This window comes from Balearica regulorum, chromosome 7 (genome assembly GCF_011004875.1).
Source record: "Balearica regulorum gibbericeps isolate bBalReg1 chromosome 7, bBalReg1.pri, whole genome shotgun sequence".
NCBI lineage: Eukaryota > Metazoa > Chordata > Aves > Gruiformes > Gruidae > Balearica > Balearica regulorum.
Window position 1 is genome coordinate 8,630,105 of NC_046190.1, and position 23,366 is coordinate 8,653,470.

Consider the following 23,366-nt stretch of genomic DNA (forward strand, 5'->3'; position numbering starts at 1 on the left):
TCATTGTTTTAACCTAGCTTAGGTCATACGGGAAACCAACTGCATAGCAAACATACGTCTGCCGCACAAAGCTTCCACATCATTTCAAATAACTTGGCACGGTGCACAGCATCTGCTCCCAGGAAGCCCAGGAAAGGAGCAGCAGGTAGTGCTGCAGGACAGGAATGAAGTGAATTAGTAGATCTACAGGTATGCCAACAAACTTGCATAATAGCTTCTGCCTAGACTATGCATGGTTACATACAGTGAAAGCAGCCTACGAGTATCAAAATTCATTATGCACAAGAAAAAACGATTATAGCAATATAATCTAATCTAACGGTTGAATCAGCATGGTTGCACACCTCAAGCATTTCTATTTGCTTTTGACCCTGAACAAAGTGAAAGGACTAAAAATTTTAGATATTTTTAAATACTAAATGGCTGACAAAGACCATAACAACAAATGGAGGAATAGCATTTGAAATATAAGCTTGCAAAGCTGAGAGATGGCAAATATAATAATAAGACAACAGGAAACATTCAAAATGACACATCTGCTGTGCTGTTAAACCCAGCTCCTATTTCAAAAATCCTATTCCATCCACCTTTTACACACAAATAACAGCAATTGCTTTAAAAAACCCCACACTTGTATATAGTAAATAGAAGTTGATTATGAACTAACTAGATAAATACATTTTTACTGTTGATATGCACATCAGAGGTAAATTTGAAAACAACAGAAAAAAACCCCAAACACGTTAAGGGCCAATTTCAACCATTAGTTTTAATTTCCTTTCGTAATGTTTTTCCTTGTTGTAAGGCTATGAACACCTTTGTTTCATTTTCATTTCCTTAAAACATGAACAGGGAATATGCTAAATATCCTTCCTCCCTCATTGCTCTCTTCAGACCACTTACATTTATATGCTTCTTCCAGGAAATATATTTGACAAAGCATCAGTAACAATTTTATTTTCATAGCACTTCCAGAAATGATATTCCAAGTCATAAACACCATTTTAAGAACTAAGTCCTCATCTCTGAAGTCATGGTAAAAAATTAAATAAATAACCCTCCTCTCCCCCAAAACATGAACTAAACCCCCCAGATAAATAACAGATAGTCTTCAGGCCAAAAGGAGAAGAAAGAACACTCAGCTGAGTTTATTTCCAACATAAGTCAACTGAGTTTGCCTTCATCGTCATTACTCAATACTTTTTAATCTCTTAAATGGATTTTTGAAGGTTAAAAGGATATCTTGTTGGCTCTTAATAATAAGTTAGCCTTAAAGCATATTTTCTGGCTTACAGGAGAATTTTGGGCACATACCCCGCAGCTTACTGTTCGTTACAAAGGTGTTCATTTTGGCAACAACTCCAATTAATACTGAAACAGTAAACTGGTTATCTGTGCAGCGCCACAGTACTGTCTAAACTTCGTTGTCATGACCATTTTGTATCATATCATTTAGGCAATTATTTCAAAGATTTAAAAAGTATTTTCAGGTACCTTCTGTTTAGGAAGTATTTTATAAGAGTCGCTGTAATGGTTTTGTACAACAATCTAGCATAGATCAGATAAGGTAGATTGCCATGAGAAGTGCTTCCAGATAATGCAAATGCTGCTTTAAAATGAGCTGGGATCATTTCCAAAGTGAACACCTTCCTAATGAAGCACACACATTCACTCGCACAATCCCAGGTTTCATCCGACAGGCATTCTGGGAAACGCTAATATTTTAATTGAATTCTGGACAGCATAGCATTGAGATTCAGAGCGCAAAGGAACTCAACTGGAAGTTAGTGCACTAAACATCAACTTGAACTGAGAATACTCACTGGTATTCCCTATATAGCCTCATTTATAGCAACTGTAGAAGTGGCCGCATATGAATTTTTTTGCCCTGAAAGAAAACGTTGAAGCAGATCGATATGCACACGGATTGTTTCAGAGGGTCTTCACGAGATATACCATTGTACACCAGCCTAGTTTGATCACTGGGCTTTATTTGGGATACCACATCAAATGCCAAATAAAAATTCCTCATTAAACATTGGCCCTAAACTTAACATCAACTTGACTGAGTAGCCTCTTGTAGTCATCTGCTGTGACATTATCTTGGATCTGCGCGGGTGCATTTGTTTAAGTAGAGTGCGTTGAATGAGGACAGACATGATGCTCACCAACACGAGCCTTACCTGACTGACCCGGGGGCGGGACTCCCGATGATCCTCTGGGCAGACATAAAAATACCGTGAGGACTGCTGCTCTGTTTCCTGAACACGGCTCAATGGCAATCGGTTTAGGAGCACCCTGAAAAAGGAAGATACCTATGTAACATGTGAGATTTTCATTACATTTTCACTTGTACATCTTTAATTTATTTTAGGGTTCACTGCAACAGAATAAATATATTTTTCCCAATTAGTTTTTTGCATTTAAACAGATTGTTCTACCTACGTTAATTGACTGAAAAATGGGCTTTAAAAGCCCACACTGTAAATCTAACCAAACAGAAAATATTAAATGATCATAAATACAAGAAAATTATACTTAATTTTATAGCTGAAAGTACCAGAATTTCACCTATTCTAATAAGCACTCGTGAAAGAATTGTGCTTCAACAGCATCCATAACCTAGTCCTCCTAATGCCAAAACAATAAAATAAGAGCAAATCCCTATTATACACAGATATATAAAGATAGCCAATCCTTCTTGAGTTTGCCAGACCAGTAAGTCTGCCTTCTCTGTGTCTCTCCTGGTAAGCAAATGATTTAAAGTAGGATCTTCCTGATTTTTTTTTATACATAGAAAACAGGTGCAGTGCTACTGTATTTAAATAAACTTAGAAACTCTCTGAAAATGTTGCCTGTGCAATTATCATCTTACTTTGTCTTATATAAAGCTATGATAACAGTGTTTTTGCTGGCAGGAGGTATGTGCTGTTACCAAGCATCTCTCTCTTATTAGCTATAGAGATCTTTCAATTTGCAGTTAGCTTTCGACTAAATGGTTGCTGCCGTATTGTTCTCAAGTTACCAAGACTGAGGACACTAGGAGCTGGAAAAAAAGCAAAGCTGTCTACAAAGCCATAGAATAAGAAGTTTCTAATATGACAATGTTTCCATATTTACATGTTTCCACGTTTTGTGCTCACTAAGAGATAGGCATTTCACTTTTGAGAGCTAAAACGTTTAGTCAAGCACTAAAGATATTTCTAAAAACGTTAGGTCAAAATCAGCATAAGCATTTGTTTCTTTTTTTGTTTGTAAATTTTTAGACTGTCTGTCACATCCCAAGGCAAAATACAAGTTTGATGTTTTGATTCAAAATTCAAAGCCAAAAAACTTTCCATTTACATGCAAAATGCAATGTATATATAAATGTCAACTGACTCAAATATACTAAGAAAAATGAAAGTTTAGCCAAGCTAAGTACACTGCAAAGTACTACATACAAAGAAAACAAAGGCGCTTCCATCATGTAAAGCAATTATCATTTTCTATTCTTCTACCTCCAAGTAACCAACATTTATTACTGCTCAGTGGAGATAAGGAAACAGAGAATACAGCAATAAATTGAAGAATAGATAAATATAGTTATTTTTTTACTTCATGGTCATATTTGAAAGGCATTTCTATAGATTTGAAGTGATAGCATTAAAATAACTCAAGTGAGGAACGTCATCTAATTTAAAATCGCCATGACATAATGAATGACAACTTATATTCACTAAAACCTTACCAAATGATGAAACGGAACAGTAAAGCCCCCAAAAGCTTCAGCTAAAACCAATAACTTTTTAAAAAACAACATAAGAAATATTTTCTGAGTGTACTGGATTTGTAGCATTTAATAATAATTTTTTGTAATGCATTGGCTCAATGCAGGCCAAAGGAACAGATGAAGAGAACAGATTCTGAACTTAGGTAAGCTAGTATATATCTGTTGACTTCCGTGGATCTGTTATCAGCAAAACATTTAGACAGGCACTGCTGGATGATGTGATTCTATACTAAAAGCAACACAGAAAAGGGGAAAACAGAATAAGAACCCTGCTAATAGCAGCAGCATTGATTGCACATACACAGAAGTAGTACAAGTGGATTACTGGAAAATAAATGGTGTGGGAAAGTTTTCTTATTAAGGTTTCTTTGACTTGCATATATTGAAGGGCAATGTAAAAAACCATACAAAAATAATGGTAATTCTTCCGATGATAGCCTTTAATATAGAAAAGGGCTTTGATGAGATCATTCAGATTAGCAGCAAGTCTCTGCCCTGGGCTGTTTAAATCTAATCAGACAAGTGTAGGCATAGAATAACATAATATAACACAGCACTGACAGCAGTGTGGCGTAGACCTTTCTGCTTACTTCTCCCCCTATCACACACTTTCATTCACTCCTACCTGTTGCGCTTTCAGTTGTCAAAACCTAAGGCTTCCCAACTGTCACACACATATCACACCTCCCCTTGGACCTAAATACGTGCCCTTTCATTCCAGTACTTCTGTCTATAACTTTCTTCCCCAACCATCCAGACAGGGATGCAGCTCCGTGCCAGTTAATTTTGTCTCACTTCATCCCCGTCTTTTCTACGTCCCCCTGCGTTGGCACTGCTCCTGCACCTGCAGTGCAAAATAGCCTGTCCAGCTCTAGGCAAGCTCCTGCAGCAGGAGCTGTGAATAGAGCAGACCAGGTGCTCTTCACATCCATGGAGACACTAATGGAATCACTGATGTGATAAACAGATTTTACAAATAAATACTTTTGCATGGGGTGTCATGGACCGTCTTCCACTATATACTAGAACCTGAATCCTTACACAGCATTCCCGATTAAACCAGTTGGTATTGCTAATGCAAGCAATAGAGCGTTTAAGTCATCTTTCCTGATTTGTCACAATGGTAAATCAAATAACATGATTCCTTTCTATTTGAAAAGGCAGGCAAAATGAAATCTTCATTTTAAAACGTAATTCAGAACACAGTTTATGCAGACACACAAGTGAAAGGAACAAATTTACCATTATGCCTTTCAATTTGGTGAATAATTATTTTATTATAAATCAAAATGATGATATTTTCTATTGCTGTGTAATATAAAACCTTTCATTAACAGGCCCTGTCCTTTTCTGTTTGAAGTTTACACTAATGCTTTTCAAAACACAATTGGAGGAAATTAGTTCTGATAAAAAAAATTTCGGAGGACCTCATCCAAAACCCAAATACAGTAAGAATTTTCTATTTCTGCTTGAAAAATGAGGATCCTTTATAGAATATTATGACTGAAAAAGCATAAGATGCATTATCTTACCTCACATCATTCAGATTCGCTAGCAAAAAAAACCCTATGGAAGCACAGAGCAAATGATAATAATTTAGATACCCTGAGGTTTGTCAGTTGTTTAAAGATAAATACATAACCATGAATCAAAGTTATTTCACAGTGACATAACATGTTCTCTGAAATGTGCCATTTATCATGCATTTTCCACAGGTTTTTTTGAAGAGATAAGGCACGTGTTTGTTTGCCCAAAGCACTTAGCTACCATGATTTACTTGCTAGAATTATCTTTTTTTTTTCCCCCTTTGTACAGAAAGTGACTTACGTTTTTGCCAAAAAGCACAAATGACACTCACAGAGTTAATAAAACTTTATCAGCAGAAGACAGAATAAACAAACACTTCTTTATTAAACAATGTTTTGCTCTCATATTCGCTTTCTTACACACAGTATGACAGAGAGAAAGAGGGATGTCAGCTGGGAAGGTGAAACAGAAAGGGGAAGAGAACCAAGAAGGAATAAAAGGGTGAAAGAGCATATATTATTACTGATAGCGAGAAAAGAAGAATAAGTCAATGGACGTAGAAAGAAGAAAAAAAGGGGAGACTGTAAGGAATAAAACAGAGAATAATAATAATAATAATAAAAAAAGAATATTTTATCCAGAATTTAAATGTGCAGTCATATCTTTATTCATGGAAAAGAAGCAGCAAAAGTCATCTTCCTGAGGTCCCACATTTTTATGAGAGAAAAGGTTCTCCATTCTCCAGATTTTTTTATTTTTTTTTCCTGAAAATCCTACAAAGTCCTAGCCAAAGTCCAGCTGCCCGGGTGAGTCTGTGAGCTTTGGAAAGATTCTTTGCTCATTCCGATCTCTTTCTATGAGAAATAAATTTTGGCTGGATTTTTTTTTTTTCCTGTACAAAGGACAGATGACAATACTACCATTACTGGCATAAAAACATATGTCAGTATATGTCACATGCATAGCCGTATTAAAAATATTTGGGTTTAAGTAACTTAGCACATCTGCTTTATAATGACAAGAAAGCAGCAAAGTGCATTGTGTTATTTGGCTGTTTAGGAATAACACAAAAAAGCAGCTTTAAGAGTTCAGACCAAAAAGAAGCTGGGAGGTGTATGCTGTCATTCTTGGAGGGCAGGACAGGCAACAGAAGGCAGCGGCATGAAGAGGTGAGAAGAGCAGGAGAACACAACGATGACTAAGGGGATGTTGATGGATCTGCTATAAGGGTTCAGAATCTCTTTGGGGAAACGTACTGAAACTTTAGCATCGATTTGTATCTTTCAATGAAAATATTTAATACTGTGAATACGGGAAGATGGAAAGTGTAGTGTTTTGGCTCTATCTGTATTCCAAGAAGCGGTGTCTCACAGAAGTGCTATAAAACTTTGGATTTTCAGTACTAAGTAATATCTCTATATATTTTCTGTTCAGCATTCTAAGGTAGTTGCATCCAATTTTTAAAAGTGCGTTATTATACCATAAGACAAATAGATCACGTAAGACTAAATGGCTCCAAACTCATGCCAAAAAAGCAATTAGAAAATTGAATCAAGGAATTAAGGATTAATGTGAGCATGTTACACCTGTCAGCAGTAATAAGTATTTTGACAAGAACAGAATAAAGTTTGACAGTGTGCACAAATACAGATCTGATATATAAATCAAATATTAAAAGGCAAACAACTATGCATTAATCACTGTAATGTTTCCCAGCTAAAATGGTCTTAGTACTACTTAGAAGAATTCATTAAAAATAAAACTTCATCTCTTCTTCTTAAAAAACCAGCTTGACTTGTACTTTTTGTTTTAGTAATAAATGATGCCAATTTAAACTTAGTTTCTAATCATGTTATTAAAACAGAATTAATCCGGAGAATTCCATATAAACTAAGCTTGATGGCTCAGCAAATAAACAATCAAATTGTTATGACAGGATTAGTTCCAGACTCAGAATGTAAACAGTGACTTTTCTGGAGTTCAATGTGCAAGACTTCAGAGGGGAGAAAAGAAAACAAGAAACAAGATTGTGTCCTCTGAAAAGGTAAGGAACGTAGAAAGGGAGGAAAGCTAAAACTTAGACTGCTATACTACAAGTATTCACATCTTCATTTCTCTTCACTTCAGGCTCCTTTCCTGAATTCTTTGCTTATTTTCTGGGTTTCTTGATTTATTTGTGGCAAGCAAGTCTCAGATTCAGAAAAGCACTTGAGTAACTAAGTTGGATTTTGGTCAGATTTAGGTATCTACATGCAAACTCAAAAACCTCAAAACCCTGTTTCAACATTAAAAGTTTCCCAATAGCTGCAGCTCTCCTCTACCTGCCCAGGCCATCCCTGTCTCTCTGAGACCCACTGAGGATTCACTGGCATGCCTCCAGCTGCCCTGGATGCAGAGCTCAGGCTACGTAGCTATTTTCAAACCATGTTGTCAAATGAGGCTTTACGATACAGTTGTAGCCTCTTAAAACATGGTTGAAGGCAGGGGTAGCTCTGTTCTTTGTGGAAGGAGAATCAATCCTGGTTTTCCTTTTCTGCTTTTAACAAATGCTTATTTGAGTTGAAATACTCTGACCTGTAATTAAAGCTGCAGAGTAAAATGCTGTGATTGCTCTGATCATTTTCAGTGCAGCAAAGGCAGATTTTTCAGCAGTGCAAAAGAAGAAAAGAAAATTCATTCTTTCAAATTCACAGAATTCCATTCACGTCATTCGTTGTTGGCTTTTTTGGCCATTTTGCTAGAGAAACTCCTAATGTCCGTAGCATGGTATCCTGCCAAGACAAGGAGATGGGAAACTCCCGCCTGTAGCTAACCTCCATTCTGTCCCCACCTGACTTTCTCGATGGTCACGTGCCAAGAAAATCAAAACCAACGGTAATGTCATAGGAATGAATAAACGCTATCTGCTCCTCCCAGCAGAAGCCCACCACTTTCACAGGACCTGCTGCTGCCCTGAGGAGAACCTGGCACTTCTTGCAGAGTGCTGAAACTAAAGCACTGCCTCAGACAGAAACAAAGACTGTAATCAGTATTGCTGTTTTCTTAGACTACCGGTGCTCTACTGCATTGCTATTCTAAACGTTGGGTACATATCAACTAAGTCATTAACATACCTTTGAGTATGAGCTTCCAACCCACCCAAAAGTTTTGAAAATTTTCTCCACAGATTTATTCAATGAGTATTGAGCCTTAATGATAGTGCAACGGGAAAAAAAAAAAAGTTTTCACCAAACATTTGTGTGCCAGGACAAATATACTTTAGGAAATACCACAACAGAATAAATAAGCAAGGCTAGAGTTCTAAACATTGCTTTGTGACTGGCATAGGAAACACTAGTTCTTCATATGACCCTAGGGTTTTACTGAAACTATAAAGCATCCACTAAAGATTTTCATTTAATCCATCCCGTAAAGTTCCTCTCTTGCAATTAGCGAGTTGAAAGCTTTACCTCATCTAAACCTACAAGATTGGGCCAGAGCCTGAGTGTCCTCAATGCTTTGGGCTTCTACATTGCACCTTTGTTTGCCTGAGGATGTCTCAGTGATTTCTAACTTAGGTGATTTCTAATTAGGTCCCTCTAACCAACGCGAGGTACGTAACCACGTTGCCTACAGCAGTAAAAGCTGGAGAACGTGTTGGAGTATCTTACAATTCTTCCACCTGTATTAAAAGAGACTTGACGTAAGTGCCTTGCTCCTGCGACTGAGTCATCCAGCCAGTGCTGGAATGAACCACTTTTCCCGGAAAACTTCTATAGTGCCTAATGGAGCCAAGACCAGCAGGCTTATCGATAATAAAATGCAACCTGACCAAAATTATACCAATATTTCCTATTAGAGGGTTTTTTTAATAGTGAATTATCTTTCCACAGTAATTTTGCCCCATTGTTTTTGTAGACTATAAATCTCCATTAATTCCTCATTTTGAAATAGCTATGGAAATCTTCGAATATATTGGTACATTATTTTCCATAGGAAAAACAGTGGAATTAACAATAAAAAGAACACATTATGATTACCACGCTATGATTATGGCCCCCATGAGCAAAAGACTTTGTTATCCTTCAATTTATTGTCTTACCTATCTCGACTATATCAATAAGCAGTGATAACCTGAATTCGTTTTTGCAGTCTTTTGAGTAGAATGTGGTTGTTAGTTATCAAAGGTTATGTACTGATGTTAAATTCATGTATTAACCTGAAAGTGTTTATGCTCAGAAGAGCCATATTTTTATTATAAGAACTATATTTATTTGCAAAGTTACTCTCAGTTAATCTAGTAAGAGATTTCATTTCAAAACATAGTACTGTGTCATATAGCATTTCATTAGCAAGACAGTTATGAATTGACATTCTGATTAAAATTGATTTATTAAGACAAAGCTATGAGAAACACCTGCAGACACATTTATTTTCAATGGGGTTTCCAGGAAGAACTGCAAGTCAGGTTTCCTATTCAGCTTTCATCCTACTGCCTAGAGGTTGCTTTTTCTGAACTGCGACACTAGTGTGAACCATCCTGCAGTTTTCTTGACTTTCACAAGTGGCTGAACAGAACACAAGACATTGAAGTTAAATCAAAATATCAGGTAGCTGCAAGGCACGTTGCATTTAATTTCTTTTTCTGTGTGTCCATGTATGCAGTTTCCTATCTCTTCATACTGTTAAATAAACTTGGGTTTACTTTACTTTTCCACCTTGCCCATTAATAAGACTAATTTCAGGTGAATCTGGAAAAAATTGAACATAACTTAAAGGGGATGGTGTGTGTAGTAGTTGCACTGGATTGCTGCCAGAGGTAGCCCCAAGAGCCTCCAGAACATTCCCCTATTAAGCTGTACGAGTCTGATTAAAGGCTGGCAATGCTAGCCTCCAGTTTGTGAAAAGAAATTTATCTTGGCAGTAGCTAGCTAGATCCTGTTGGGAAAAGCACCTGAGACCATATGTCTGTGGCACATACCAAGCATCATGTATCCCCAGATACTTTCCTGTAAATTCTTCCTACTTCCATTTCAAACTCTGTAAGACAAAGTGGTGCTGTGCAGTGAAGTGATGCTAATGGGCATTTGTTTCCCACATGGGTGTATCTGTTAGATCTCCAAAGATTAGAAACAAGAAGTGGAGAACTCTGGTATTCCTTCACAATTCAATCTTAAAGGCTCTCATCTATGAAAACTCACATTTCTCTGGTGATAAATTACTGACAGTCCATCACTGTTTGAACTTGGGCCAATCACTTAAGACCAGAGATCATCACTCCCATATATCACAGTGGGTTAACTTTACCCCAGACTGCCTGGCAGAAGAGGACATGGTCCCTTGAGAGTCACTGCTACCTTTTCAGGGTGGGAAAGGTGAAGTACTAGGCACTGTTTAAACTCTGCTACCAAGGGTGGCTTTGTTGGCAGGCAGGGGAATGCTGAGCTAAGGATGAGCACAGGTTACTTTCATTGGGAAGCAAACTGAGCCAGCTACTGATTTCTGAAAGGTCCATGAGGTGGATAAACTTGGGTTGTCCTTTGCTCGGGGTGGATCATAAAATTTCAATCTGTCATTGTGGCAATGAATCTCGGCCAGAAGTCAAAAGTTCTGACTAGCAGGTGCCTTTTGTGACCAGAGAGATCTCATTCCTGCAGCTGTGCTGCATCCTAGAGTCATCAAAGCTAAGGTTTGATTATTATTTAGGTAATCTATGCCAGACTTGAGGGTTAGGAAAGGCAAGTGTCCCGAAATTATTATGCTGTATTTTGCACTTCTTGCAAAACTAGAAAGAAAATATAGCACACCATATGTCATCCAAAATACACTTTTAGTGAACTTTTCTTCAGCAATGCCTTTTAAACATCTTTTGTGACCTCCTGGCCACATGCTGGCTACCTAGTGAATGATAAATTAAAACATTTATACCTGGAATTGTAATAATAAAAAAAAGAGAACTAAATCAAGACACATTGTGAAAACTAGCTGTCAGCAGAAGGGATTAAAGTGCAAAATTGGCAATATTCGTAATGCAGGAAAAAATGCTAATGGCACCAGAATAACAAATTACTTTCTATCATGACAATTTACACAGATCACAGCTTACTGAATGTAGGGAGGACACGAACCGAACATCTGAAAGCATGACATAGCTTTTATTTTGCTTGTCCTTGCCATGGTCCAAGGACAGCTGTAAAATGAGTACACCATAGCCAAAAACACTCTGAAACAAACTATCCCTGTTTAAGCTCTGGAAGCCTATGGAAATTTTCATTCTAGTGACTGCGTGTGGATATTGTGGATCAGATCATAGCTACTCCAGCAGCAGGAAGAAACAGACAACAAGAAATTTCTCTATCCCAAGGAAAATGTATGTGATGGCAGCAAAAGGGAACCCAGCTTTGCTGTGTTATATAGTAGGAGCAGCAGCATGTGCTAAACTGACTAGCAGTTCTGGCAGTAGTTGCTGCCAGCGAGGTGGAAAGGGAGAGGGCAGGCTGGCAGGCTTGTGAAAGCACAAAGCAGACCTTTTTCAAGGTGTTGCAAGATGCATCTCACTTTCCTCTCTTAAAGACCTCCGTCACCTGCTCTGCCCATTCACCAACTTGAAAGCATAATTGGGTACAGTTTTTCACTTGAATCTTATGAATTAATTCACATCTCTATGAGATAATCCTCAGCTGCCCAAATCAGCACAACACTTGAATAACAAAACTATGCTGATTTATACCAGCTGTGAATCTGACACTATATTATTAATTTCTTAATGGTCTCCTTGAAGAATTCTGCAAATAAATTCAAACTCAAGTATTATCACTTAATGTTGCTTTCCGAGATGCTCCCCATCAAGATTGTTAGTACTTACAGTGGTCACAAATTTCTTAGGAACTTCACTGAAAATACAGAAGAAATAAAACTTACAGGATCTAATCTGACAAATTAGACACATGAGAATTAGAGTTTAGAGAAACTGTTGCATTAAAGCAAACAGGATTACTCGCATGAATGGAATTATTTATGCATGTTACTCATGTTAGCGTAACATAACTGACAGAATTTTTTTTTATTTAAAGAGGTAGCTTTTTAATGTAACAAAATAAGAAAAAGACTGCTCCTTGAAAATATTACAATATCTGCATCATTTTTACTACACCAGTAAAGAGCTACTGTATAAGGTATTCGCTGAACCCTACTTAGTTATTCCACTTACATGGAAAGTAAGTGTGGTTTGGTGTTTGGTTTTTTTTTTTTTGTTTTGGTTTTTTTTAGAAAGTACCATATTCCAAGCCTGATTAGCCCCTTGAGCACTACTGACTGAAAATGAGTAGTACAGAAACATAGTTTAGCTCAGCTTGTGTGTTTCCTATGGCACAGCAGGAGCTTCCAATTATTTATATTTTATATTTTTATTATTTTCTTCAGTAAGGTGGTACACAGTCACTACCAACAAAAATCATTATTCATGTTCAATTCTATAGTCCCCATCCTTATTGCATGAAAGCGCAGGAAAGCTTGTTATTTTGCTTCAGGAAATGTTCTCACTTTAAATTTTACATTGTAAAATTTAGCACCAGTGGTGACACTTGAAACATCTTTTCTTCAAAAGATATACCATTTTCACAGCAGATTGACCATCTTTTTTAAACAGTTTCCTTGAAAATTCATAGATTTGTGAACTTTTCAATAGAGTTTCCTTCAAATCCTTGCATTCCATGAAGCTTTGTACTCCGTCTCATATTTTTCATATCTAACCAAATGATTTCTCTTCCCCTAATGTTAGGCATAGAGTTTAATCCACTGCCAACAGTAAAACAGAGTGATGTTCAACTTGTACTTTAGTAAACAGAATAGTATCACACATTTACTTTTGTGCTATATGTAAACTCTGATTTATTTTAGTAGTTACTACTATTAGGCTAAGGATCTTGCATTTCACCGTTGCTTTCTGACTCCTCTTCCCTTTTCCCACACCTTTCCAGTTTTAGGGTGCTCTTTCCACGGAAATAAATGCCCTGTATCAAATCCCGCTGACCAAAACAATAAGCAGAAGGAGCGGGAACTTATTTACTTAAACAAGTGTCGAGATTTGAGATCAGTCATCAAGCAGATGTTATTTCTGAAGCTGAAAGTATTCATGATGATTGTTACTATAGAAACCAAGCTTTGTAAAATATTCCAAACAAACACTTCTTTATTAGCCTGCGCTGTAACTACAGCGCTCTGCGTTACACTGCACCCCACGGTAAGTTATCAGCCGCGCATATTTTCTTTCTGGTTATTTGCTTTCAATAGTAACCACAAGACAGGATTTCTATAGGTCTTAAAAGATAGCGTATCGTAATACCAGCCATCCATAAAATGACACACACTGTACTCATTCAGCACTAAACTCCCGTCTGTTTCATTTCCCCCCTCCTGTGGGCAGCCACTCAAATCAGTGTTTCCCTGTTCAGCAACAGTGAAAAACAGGAACCCACTGCTAATTCCTGTGGTTAGATCAGCAGCACAAAACCAGCAGTGGTTACTAAACGCCAGCCCCAGCCTCTTTAGCAATTAAACCATGCTGTATTCTTAGTAGACTTTGTGAAGTATGTGCGTCACTCAGAAGGCATCTTTCAATGGCTCGTCATATCATAACCAGAAGCTTCAGACTTGTTGCTTTATGTGTAAATCATGCCAGAAGAAGAAGAAAAAAAATGAATCCCGGTTCCAGGGAAGTCAGTGGGACTCCAGCAGTGCATCCCTAGGGCTGGAGCAGGTCACAGCCATCACTGCCAGGTGACTTCGAAATGCAACAGCCTGCATCCGTGGGAAGGGGCAGCAAAAGTCCCAATAGCTCAACCTGTGCCTGGTATTTTAACCACCTCCATCAAACAACCCATAGCCAGATAACAGGGCAAAGTCCTGTCTGAAGTTAAGCAAGTGAAAGTTGTCGTCTTGTTATAACATGTGGAAAGTAAATCTGTATTTAAGGATATGCAAGGAAATTAGAAGGAATTTTATTATAGAATGAATGCATCATGTGGATATTGGAAATATTCCTTCTCTGAGGCCTGTCTCCTTTTACAGATAAACCCTTAGAAAGGATAAGATGCTACTAATATTTCAAAATATAGAGACGTTCAAGACAGGTATGGTAGCGACTTCTGATTATTATAATTAAAATTCCAAAGCTGTTTCATTCTCAACTTATTGTCATGTGGCAATCTCCTTTAAGTTTCTGTACTGTGTTGCTATTCAAACAGGACAATTTTGCCCAAGTCTTTCAAAAACTTCTTGGCTATCTTTGAGATGTGGGACAATTAACATTTTTTCCTAACACCAGTTCTATCTGAGGCTTACAATTTAATTTAAAACTTGGCCTTGACTCAGGTAACATTGAGGATTCCTGCCTTTCAGTATTTAAAACAACTCTGTTTTAAAATACAGTGATACAATCAGAGCACAATTAGATTTCCATAAGAACATACAGAAGTATGTACCACTGGTATCTATTTTAACACACAATACTGCCTTAGTGAGGAAAGTATATTAAGCGAAAGAGTGAGCATCACTAAGGAGCCAGTTAAAGTTTTAGTTGTGGTGATTTGTTCTTTCTGCAATGGTATGATGACGATAGTAAAAAATAATTATAAAAAATTTTAAGCATGAAAAATGCATGGCAAAGGATATTCTGGAAACAGATCACAGACAAAGCCAGAGTACTGCAGGCATGTTTTATGAAGACAGCGACAATTTAGAAGTGATTGTGTGGGACTGAATACAAAGAATGCAATTAAGGCATGGCACATGTCCTGATGGACCAACATCCAGAAAGGAAAGTGCTGTAGTTAAACGCTGTAGTTACAGGAAGGTTAAAGGTTCAGAGAACATACAAGCTACTGTTAAAATGGTAGTTACCTAGGCACTATACGCAGAACGTCTTGACAGATTACATATGCTTGAAGTACTTCATGCTTTCTCCATGGAGGAAAAGTTATAGATAGTTGCAGATAACTACAGATAGCTGGGTCTAACATGACCAAAGCATGCCAGGTCCTCTGGATAGGGGCCCTCAAGGGATTACAACAGGTAGCAACAATTCTGACCTCCTCCTATTTCCCAGCTTAATTGAGCAGGTTGCCATTTACAGCTACATTGACTTAGGGCAACCTCCAGTACCTGCCTAGAGCAAGCCAAACTTATTCCTCTTATTGTGCAGCAACTTTGCTTTTCTAAGGCCTTTGGTTAGTTGGTGTTTATTTTTTCTTAGCTTTTTATTGCTGTATTCCACATCGAGAGGAGACAACGTAAAAAAGAAAAATAAATACGTACAAATTTATACACACATGCTGATATACCACACACACAAGTACATGTTGTTATTTCTAACTGTACTTTCAGAAGTCTCTGGAATGTTATGTTGAAGCAAAAATGTAAGCATAACAAAAACTATGTCAAAGACCTTGAAAGAGAAATTGTCTTGAAAACTTCCTCAGTTGCAGACAGAGCAGTTTCTCATAATTCCCCAAATGTCTATTGAAATGTGGTGCACTAAGAGGTTCTAGAGCCATCAATATATTTAAGAATTTCATAGATGTCTCTTAATTCTTTTTGATCATAAATTGCCAGAATGGTTTCTGTTCTTTCCAGTTCCCTTGTCCCTGATTCTTCTGCTGTGACATTTCTGGATGACTTCCAGTTCTGATTGTTGTAAAGTCCTTGTTTTTGCAGAATCACCTAGTGTTGAAATTTGCAATTCCAAACACTATCTTTTTTGGTCTGTTTATCAGCTAACACTCTTTGCTCAAGCAATCTTTGCCCTTCACATTCCAATTGGTTTTGTCCTCATTCAAACTTCTATGAATTTACCATAAGTCATATAAGTTAAAATATAGATGAATTTTTCTTCATTTAAGAAAAAAATTACCTTTGTGTAACTTCAGTTATGGAAAGTAACTGAATACATACATAATGACAAACTTAATTTGGGGGATTAACATTTAATCCATTTGATCTTCATACTATTGAGTTTTATTTTGACATTTTATTTAAAACAAATTTTCATGTCCACCTTTAAGGCCTCTTTGTATAGTTGTAATTTTCCTCCAGTTTGCCTGGTTTTGGTTATTAGAGTTTCCTAATATTCAGTGAACTGCTGAGCAAGCTGAAGATGTTAATTGGATATATCACTTTATTTTTCATGTAAGAGCTTCTTATTAATGGCTGCTCATGTAGCTGATATAGATGTTAACCAATTTGCATCTGTCCTTCTAAAAGATTCAGTTAGGTCCTGATTAACCATCTGTAAACAAACCCTTGTTCAGTAACAGGGTTCAGTCATTTACTGTGAGCTAGCAAGGGCCTTATGCTACCACTCTGTCCTGCTGTAAATAATTGACTTCTCTCAATATATAGACAAAGTTATTGGAAAAAGACAAGCGACTCAGTTGCGGATCACTGGATTCTCTCTAATTGAGTCACTATTATTATGAGAAAACATCAAAAGTTGCAGGTGTCTTACTCCCATGAAGTGTCTGGTGCTTTAGCAATACTAAGAGTCTTGCATCCCATAGCTATAAGAACTGAGGATAACGAAGATCATACATTCCTATGATGAAAGTAAGAGAGAGACAGTCTTTAAAAATAAAATTATTTCCTCAGATAAAAATGATAATTTTTTTCCCAAAAAGACACATTGTTGTGAGCATTTACAAAGATCCTGGTCTTCCAGAACACCAATGGTCACACACTAGAAAGCTCTTTCATACTTTTTAATCAATAAGTTTATCAGTTATTTTCCTTTAATATTGTTTTCAAAGCTGCTGTATACCTAATTCTATACTGAAGCACTTTCCACACTCTGCAGTGACCACAGGAGTTTCTGAACAGCTTCAAGCAGGGTAACTAACCTCCCTAATAAGTCTTGTCTCACACCGCCTCCTGGGGAGCACGCTCATTTAAGCACGCCAATGTAATGAGGATTTCTTTTTTATTATAACATGCACGGCATTATATACTTAAGGCACTATATATTTTTTTATATATATATCTCCCATACCCAGTATACTGTTACGGACCACATATGTTCACAAAGACTTGACGCATAGCCTCTAGCTCTTTTCTTATGGGCTGCTCACAGCCATGACACAGACAGACACTAAGTTATTGTCCACACTTAAGAGCAATTTCTAGCACAAAAGGAAACCATCTTCTCCATTCTTACAAGCAGATAACTTACTGATGTGTGTCAGTAGGCATTATTCATTTTTACCACACAGAAGCAGATCAAGGATGCCACTCAATCACACGGAAGGGATTAGAGCTACTCTGAGGCACTTCCAGTTCTGCCACCATACCTATTTCTCATCCTTCCCTATTCTGTTCAGTACCGTAGTAGAACTATTGAAAATTAGGGTCATTACTTAGATTCCTTCTAACCCACACCCAAGAAGATTTTGCATGATGACCATGAATATTGGACCATCTGCACAAAATGTGTACATGGAAGAGACTGCTTTTACATAGCAAACATAGAAAACATGACAGAATCCACGTAACTTGGCATTATACGACTTTAGAGGTGATAGTCACATTTTCATTTAATGCTAATATCTCAATGACAATATTTTATGCTTTCCACCAATACTTCAGAGAGGGATCATTGTGACTTGTTTGAAGCACTTTATTTTGTCTTTAATTGTCCAATTGTTAGAACTGTTTTCTGGACAGCACTTGTATGTAATTAGATCCCTACTATATATCCTTTAAGAGTTGAGCAGGATCATTAGAAGTTGGAAGGAAAATAAAGAAACAAAATTAACTTGTTAATCACCAAAGGTAGAAAAAAACCCCCCAAAATGACAAAAGCAAACCACCAAAACCTATGAAGGGGGAAAGCAGAGCCACAAATCAGAGATCTACCCTGAGGATGTTCATCTTCCTTTTTCTGCAGTTCTACTTTTCTCTGACTCAGTGATCTCCCTCAAAATCCAGTTTCGTTATAGCACATCTATTTCATACTGATTGCAACAGATTGTATAACATGAGACATCATCTCTTTGCAATTCTCCAGATTCTTCTGAAAGTAAACTAAGCAAATAATCTAAAAGCTTGTTACCAGGGTTCTTAAAAATGGCACCTAGCGTTGTCTTTCCTTTCTATTACCATGTGCATGCAGATGATTAATTGATGTTCTCCTGTACCCCACATAGGCCATTATCATACCTTTTGTGTCAGATATAACTCATTGCATGCCTCCATTCACCTGTTCCATACTTTAAAAAACAAAAAAACAAAAAACCACCACCAACATTCTTTTGGAGACCTATTCTGACTTTAAAAAAATCTAAATACATTTTGTAATAGTTATTCCCAACTCAAAATGCCAAGGCACTTTTCCATTCTTAAGATCTGGAATTCATCTAAAAGCTCATAATACATATACTTGAAATTTCATTTAGCCCCAGTGAGCATTTTTGGGCCTGCTATCTCATGACCCCAGGAGCTGTAAATTAACGGGTTGGATAACCTAAATTAGGAGATTCACAGCTTTCCACTGAGATACACAGCATCTGCTTCAGAACTTCAAGTTTAGACTGATACAAATGAAGGAATTAGCTTTATAATCTAAGAATATAGGAATTAAACCCATACCATAGTTTTTAATTTCTATTTTTTTCTGATGTGAAACATGTGGCATATGCATAATGTATGGCAATGCGATCTACAGAGCTTTTATTGATGGTTGTTTGGTGTGATCTATATAACTCGTATATTGCTTACTTATGAGTAATGCAGTCCTCCCAACTCTTGCTCACACACATATAAAAGATGAAAACATCCAATGAATATCACTTTAGGAAGGCCACATTATTCTTGAATGTCAGCTTTTGCAAGTCATGCTGAAGAAGGCATAACACTAACAGACATCACGCAATTACACACTTCAAATACATTACACGTATTAGAAAAAACCCCATAACTTAGAAAAAATGTGAAATTTTTCCTCTCATACTAGTTTTTGTATACTTTGGATCTAAAAGTCAGTGCCTTAGCTTCCATCAAATTCAGCTGCACAAAGCTGAAAAATAGACAACTTGACTGTAAAATTTTCTGAGTTTATAATTTCTTTTAGCAGGGACCATTTTTACTGTCTGATTTACAGGTGATAAATAAGAGGGGGTTTCTATAGCATATATTTCTGGTTCTTATTTGGTTGATGGTACCAAGGTTCTACAACTTCCAGTACGCACAGATATCTGACGCCTTCACCATCAACATCCTTGCGAGATGTAATGATTAGGGGTAGATTTTTACATGCTCAGTTTTTGGGAATGTTGAAAAACTAAGGCTAAAATACAATCTTTTTTTCCTATAGTTGGTTATTACAATTTCTCTAAAAATTCCAAATATCCCAAATTTAAAGCTGTATTACACTGTCTCCAAAGGTTCTTATTTAATGGGATTTATTTAATGTATAGAAATATAACTATATATTCAACAGTTAAGTATTTGCTGTAAACATTGAGCAATAAATCATAGATTATTTTATTAAAGAAGTGTTTTCAGTATATTAAACATCAAATACAAGTTTTTAAATGTTGATTCATAAAGTCTCTAAGCTATGTATAGACCTTTCAGTTTCTTCATAGGATATGGTTTATAAATCTTTAGGATATACATTTTAAATTATTCATAATCAATACTAAAATCAAAGAGTTGGCAACTAGCTCATTCTAAAAATTGCAGCCATGCAATTCATATTCTGCCATAGCGGTCAGGTCATAGTAAGAAAACAGAATGAACTGATGCAGCTAATTACAACATAATTCCAGCTTCCCAAATTGAAACAAATGATTGAACTGTATCTGCCCCATTGAACTTAACATCACTCAACCACTTGATGTTGTACTAGCACAATAACCTGTTAGAAAATGATTATGAATAAGCCCATGGTGAAGTGCTTTACAGGTTTGAGACCTGCCTATTATATTGCTTTGGGCAGCTCTTAAGATTTGAAGGCACATGGTGGTATTCTTTTTTCTTCCTTCCAAGTGGGATGGATTGCCTGTAAGATAGTAATTTATAGCATGTTAACCAAGGCACTTTCCTAGGGAATGCCAGACTACGGCTACAGGGATGAGATCTACCATGGTTCTTTGATGCCTCAGACCTCATTAGAATTTAGACATGTAATTTAAGCAACAAGATTTCCCTGCCTATGTTTCTGTGCTGCTTTACCTTGGAGGTCCCCCACTGAGCTTCTCCATCTGGGTCAGAAACCATTCTAATTATTTAAGCTGTCTCCATGTAGATAAGAGGTCCTCATTTGGAACTACGTGTTTAGTTACAATCTACATGCTGCAGAAACTAGAGTCTCTTAGGAGGGGTAGTTCATCTAAACCACACAGAGGGGTCTGATTTGTTAAAAATATGTGCTACCTCATGTTAAAAATGGGTATATCACATGCATTTTGCATAACAATCTTTTAAACTAAAGTACTCATCCAGGATGTGTAAATCGTGGATCCAAATTCCCATAAACTGGGGGCACTCAAACACAACCTTACCAATTTTCTGGAGACAGGTTTCCCACAAGGGTACACCAAGGGTATGGCATAGTCCTCACTGGGGAAGCTTATTATTCTAGTGGCAGGACGCTTTGGACAGACACTATAATCAAGACCACCTGCAAGATTTAGATGAGACAGTAAGTAGGAGCAGGAATGGGACTCCCTCTCTTATCTGAGTGCTTAAACAGTAGGATACAAATTATCCTCTTTTCCCATTTTTTGTTTTAGATATATACATGATTGTAGTTATTTAATGGCCCACCTTCAACCTCTACTTTTTTAATGAAATAATTATTTTTAAGTAATTTAAGTCAACTTTCTTGCCAGCTGCCACTGTCACAGATAGATGTTTTTTGCTCATTCATCTGAAGGCACACACAGGTGCATATTGAACCTGCAAATGACCAGCCAATAGTAAATTTGACCCAAAAATTATTGGGGGGGGAGGGGGGAGAAGGTGGGGTAAAGGGGTGCTCTTCCACTAGTCCTGATTAAATGTAGAACACAGAAATCAAAGAATGGATGTAAAAAAAAATACATTTAGCTCTTTGGTACTAAGCCAAATTTAATCTAAACCAGCACCTTCATGATACTCATCCATATCACACTGCATTTTGACAAAGACCAAAATGATGGAGTGCCACTTTCCCTTCAATGCCTATGTTCAGCACGAATTAAAGACAGTACTTTAATATCATTTACAAATATATGTTAGCTATTATAACATCATTTGTTTCAGTCACTCATTACTAATACTTAAATACAAAGTAATAGTTCAACAACTTCATTGACAGCGTGATAAATTACAAGAAACCAAATGAGTAAAAGGTACTATACTTGCCATCACAAAACTAGGGAGATTGTAAAAATAACAGAAATCTTTAATTAACTCAGGAAATTAAAAGGTGACTTTAATAAAGAATCTTAATAACAAGACACACTCAGATGAACTCGCTAGCACATGTTAATCAAGAACGAGAAATAATTTCAGGTACACAAGTGACTAGGTGCTTATACACAGCCTAAATTAAACAAAAGACAAATGTTTTAAGCTGGTATCCACATAAATGATGAATCTATGATATTAAAGACCATAAACACAGGCACCGACCATAGGTGTCTAATAAATATCATCTGGAAGCAGGGCTGATTCCTCAGTGAGCACATGTGAAATGACGGTGCAACTACATTGAGAGTCATTCTGCGGTTTATGCCATATACAAGATACTATAGATTCAGAGCTAGTAGTCCTATGTTTACGTGTAGATAATAAAAAAATTCTTATACAGGTGGGTTTTCTTCAGATGAGAAATGCACTAGCATTCCATTCAATTAATTATTGCAGCAAATGTGAGACTTATCTTCTTAAGTTTTATTTCTGATAGCTGGCTAACCATATATTCTTTGATTTCAACAACCATATTCACTGAATGTGCAATATAAACACAGGAAATAAGTAGTATTTGTGGAAAACTCACTGTACACATTCAATAGGTGGTTTTGTAGAAACATTAGTATGGTTCTTTCCTATTTGAATATACCTAAAAATGCCAATATTGGCAATAAATGTTGGTCCAGCAATATTTAAGAAAATGGAAAATTTTACAGAGTTTGAGATGTTCAAACACACATTATTGCTACGTCAGTGGTGTTCTTAATTGATAACAATTGAAAACAAGATATTTCAATTAAGACTCCTTACAATTAATGACTTAATTACAAAACCTCCCTATAAATAAGTGATAACCTCCTGAAATTAGAGCCTTTACAACAATTTAGAGCCTTTACAATTCTTTAGAGCCTTACAACAAATTAGAGCCTTTACAATTCTTAAATTCAGAATATAAGTATACTGAATTTAATGGGCAAAACTGACTAAAATATTCATTAAATAATATCAAATATTAGTATTGTCCTTCATCCATGTGGAAAACGTTTGGAAAGGTTCAGTCTCTCTAGTTTTAATGCACCTTTCAGGAAATAGCCGCAGGCTTCAGCAGTTTACACTGCCATGGTAGATTTTCGGAGCCAACCAAAGGTAACTTTTTAGAGTCTAGCCCAACACTTACGAAATTGTTAACAGCCGGAGCACTCCAGATGCTGCTTTCAGTGACAAAGAACAAATTCAATGGAAGCAATAGAGATTACATTAAAACATATATAATTCACTGTTTTCAACCTTATGTAAATATAGCCTTGATAGTGATAAACTACCAAGTGGATTTTAATATTAGAATAGTATTTTAATGAACATTTAGAAATGGTCTCTTGCTTTCCTAATCGCAGTCCATATTCAGCTCAAAAATTCTTCTGCTTTTGTTCTTCCTACAAAACGTGTTGCCTGAGTTATGGAATTAAACTTACTCAATTTATAAACCATGTTTGTTAACTCATTCAAATGAATTTGGCAATGTACAGTCGTACCACATTTATTCTCAGCAGCCGTGCCTTTGCCTCCCCCTCCTCCCTCCCCCCCAGTTTATTCATTTCCTAAAGGAAATTGCAAGTTAATAGAAAAAGCAGCACTGGAACTG

General features: G+C 36.7%; 1 protein-coding gene across 2 annotated transcripts in view; it reads right to left on the reverse strand.

Annotated features, from left to right (window-relative positions):
* ATRNL1 (attractin like 1) overlaps positions 1-23,366 on the reverse strand; it is a 522,496-nt gene that overhangs the window by 50,294 nt on the left and 448,836 nt on the right. For both annotated transcript variants that reach the window (XM_075757823.1, XM_075757824.1), the window contains one exon: positions 2,184-2,298. In XM_075757823.1, the coding sequence (XP_075613938.1) occupies positions 2,184-2,298 (115 nt within the window). The remainder of the gene's footprint in view (positions 1-2,183; positions 2,299-23,366) is intronic.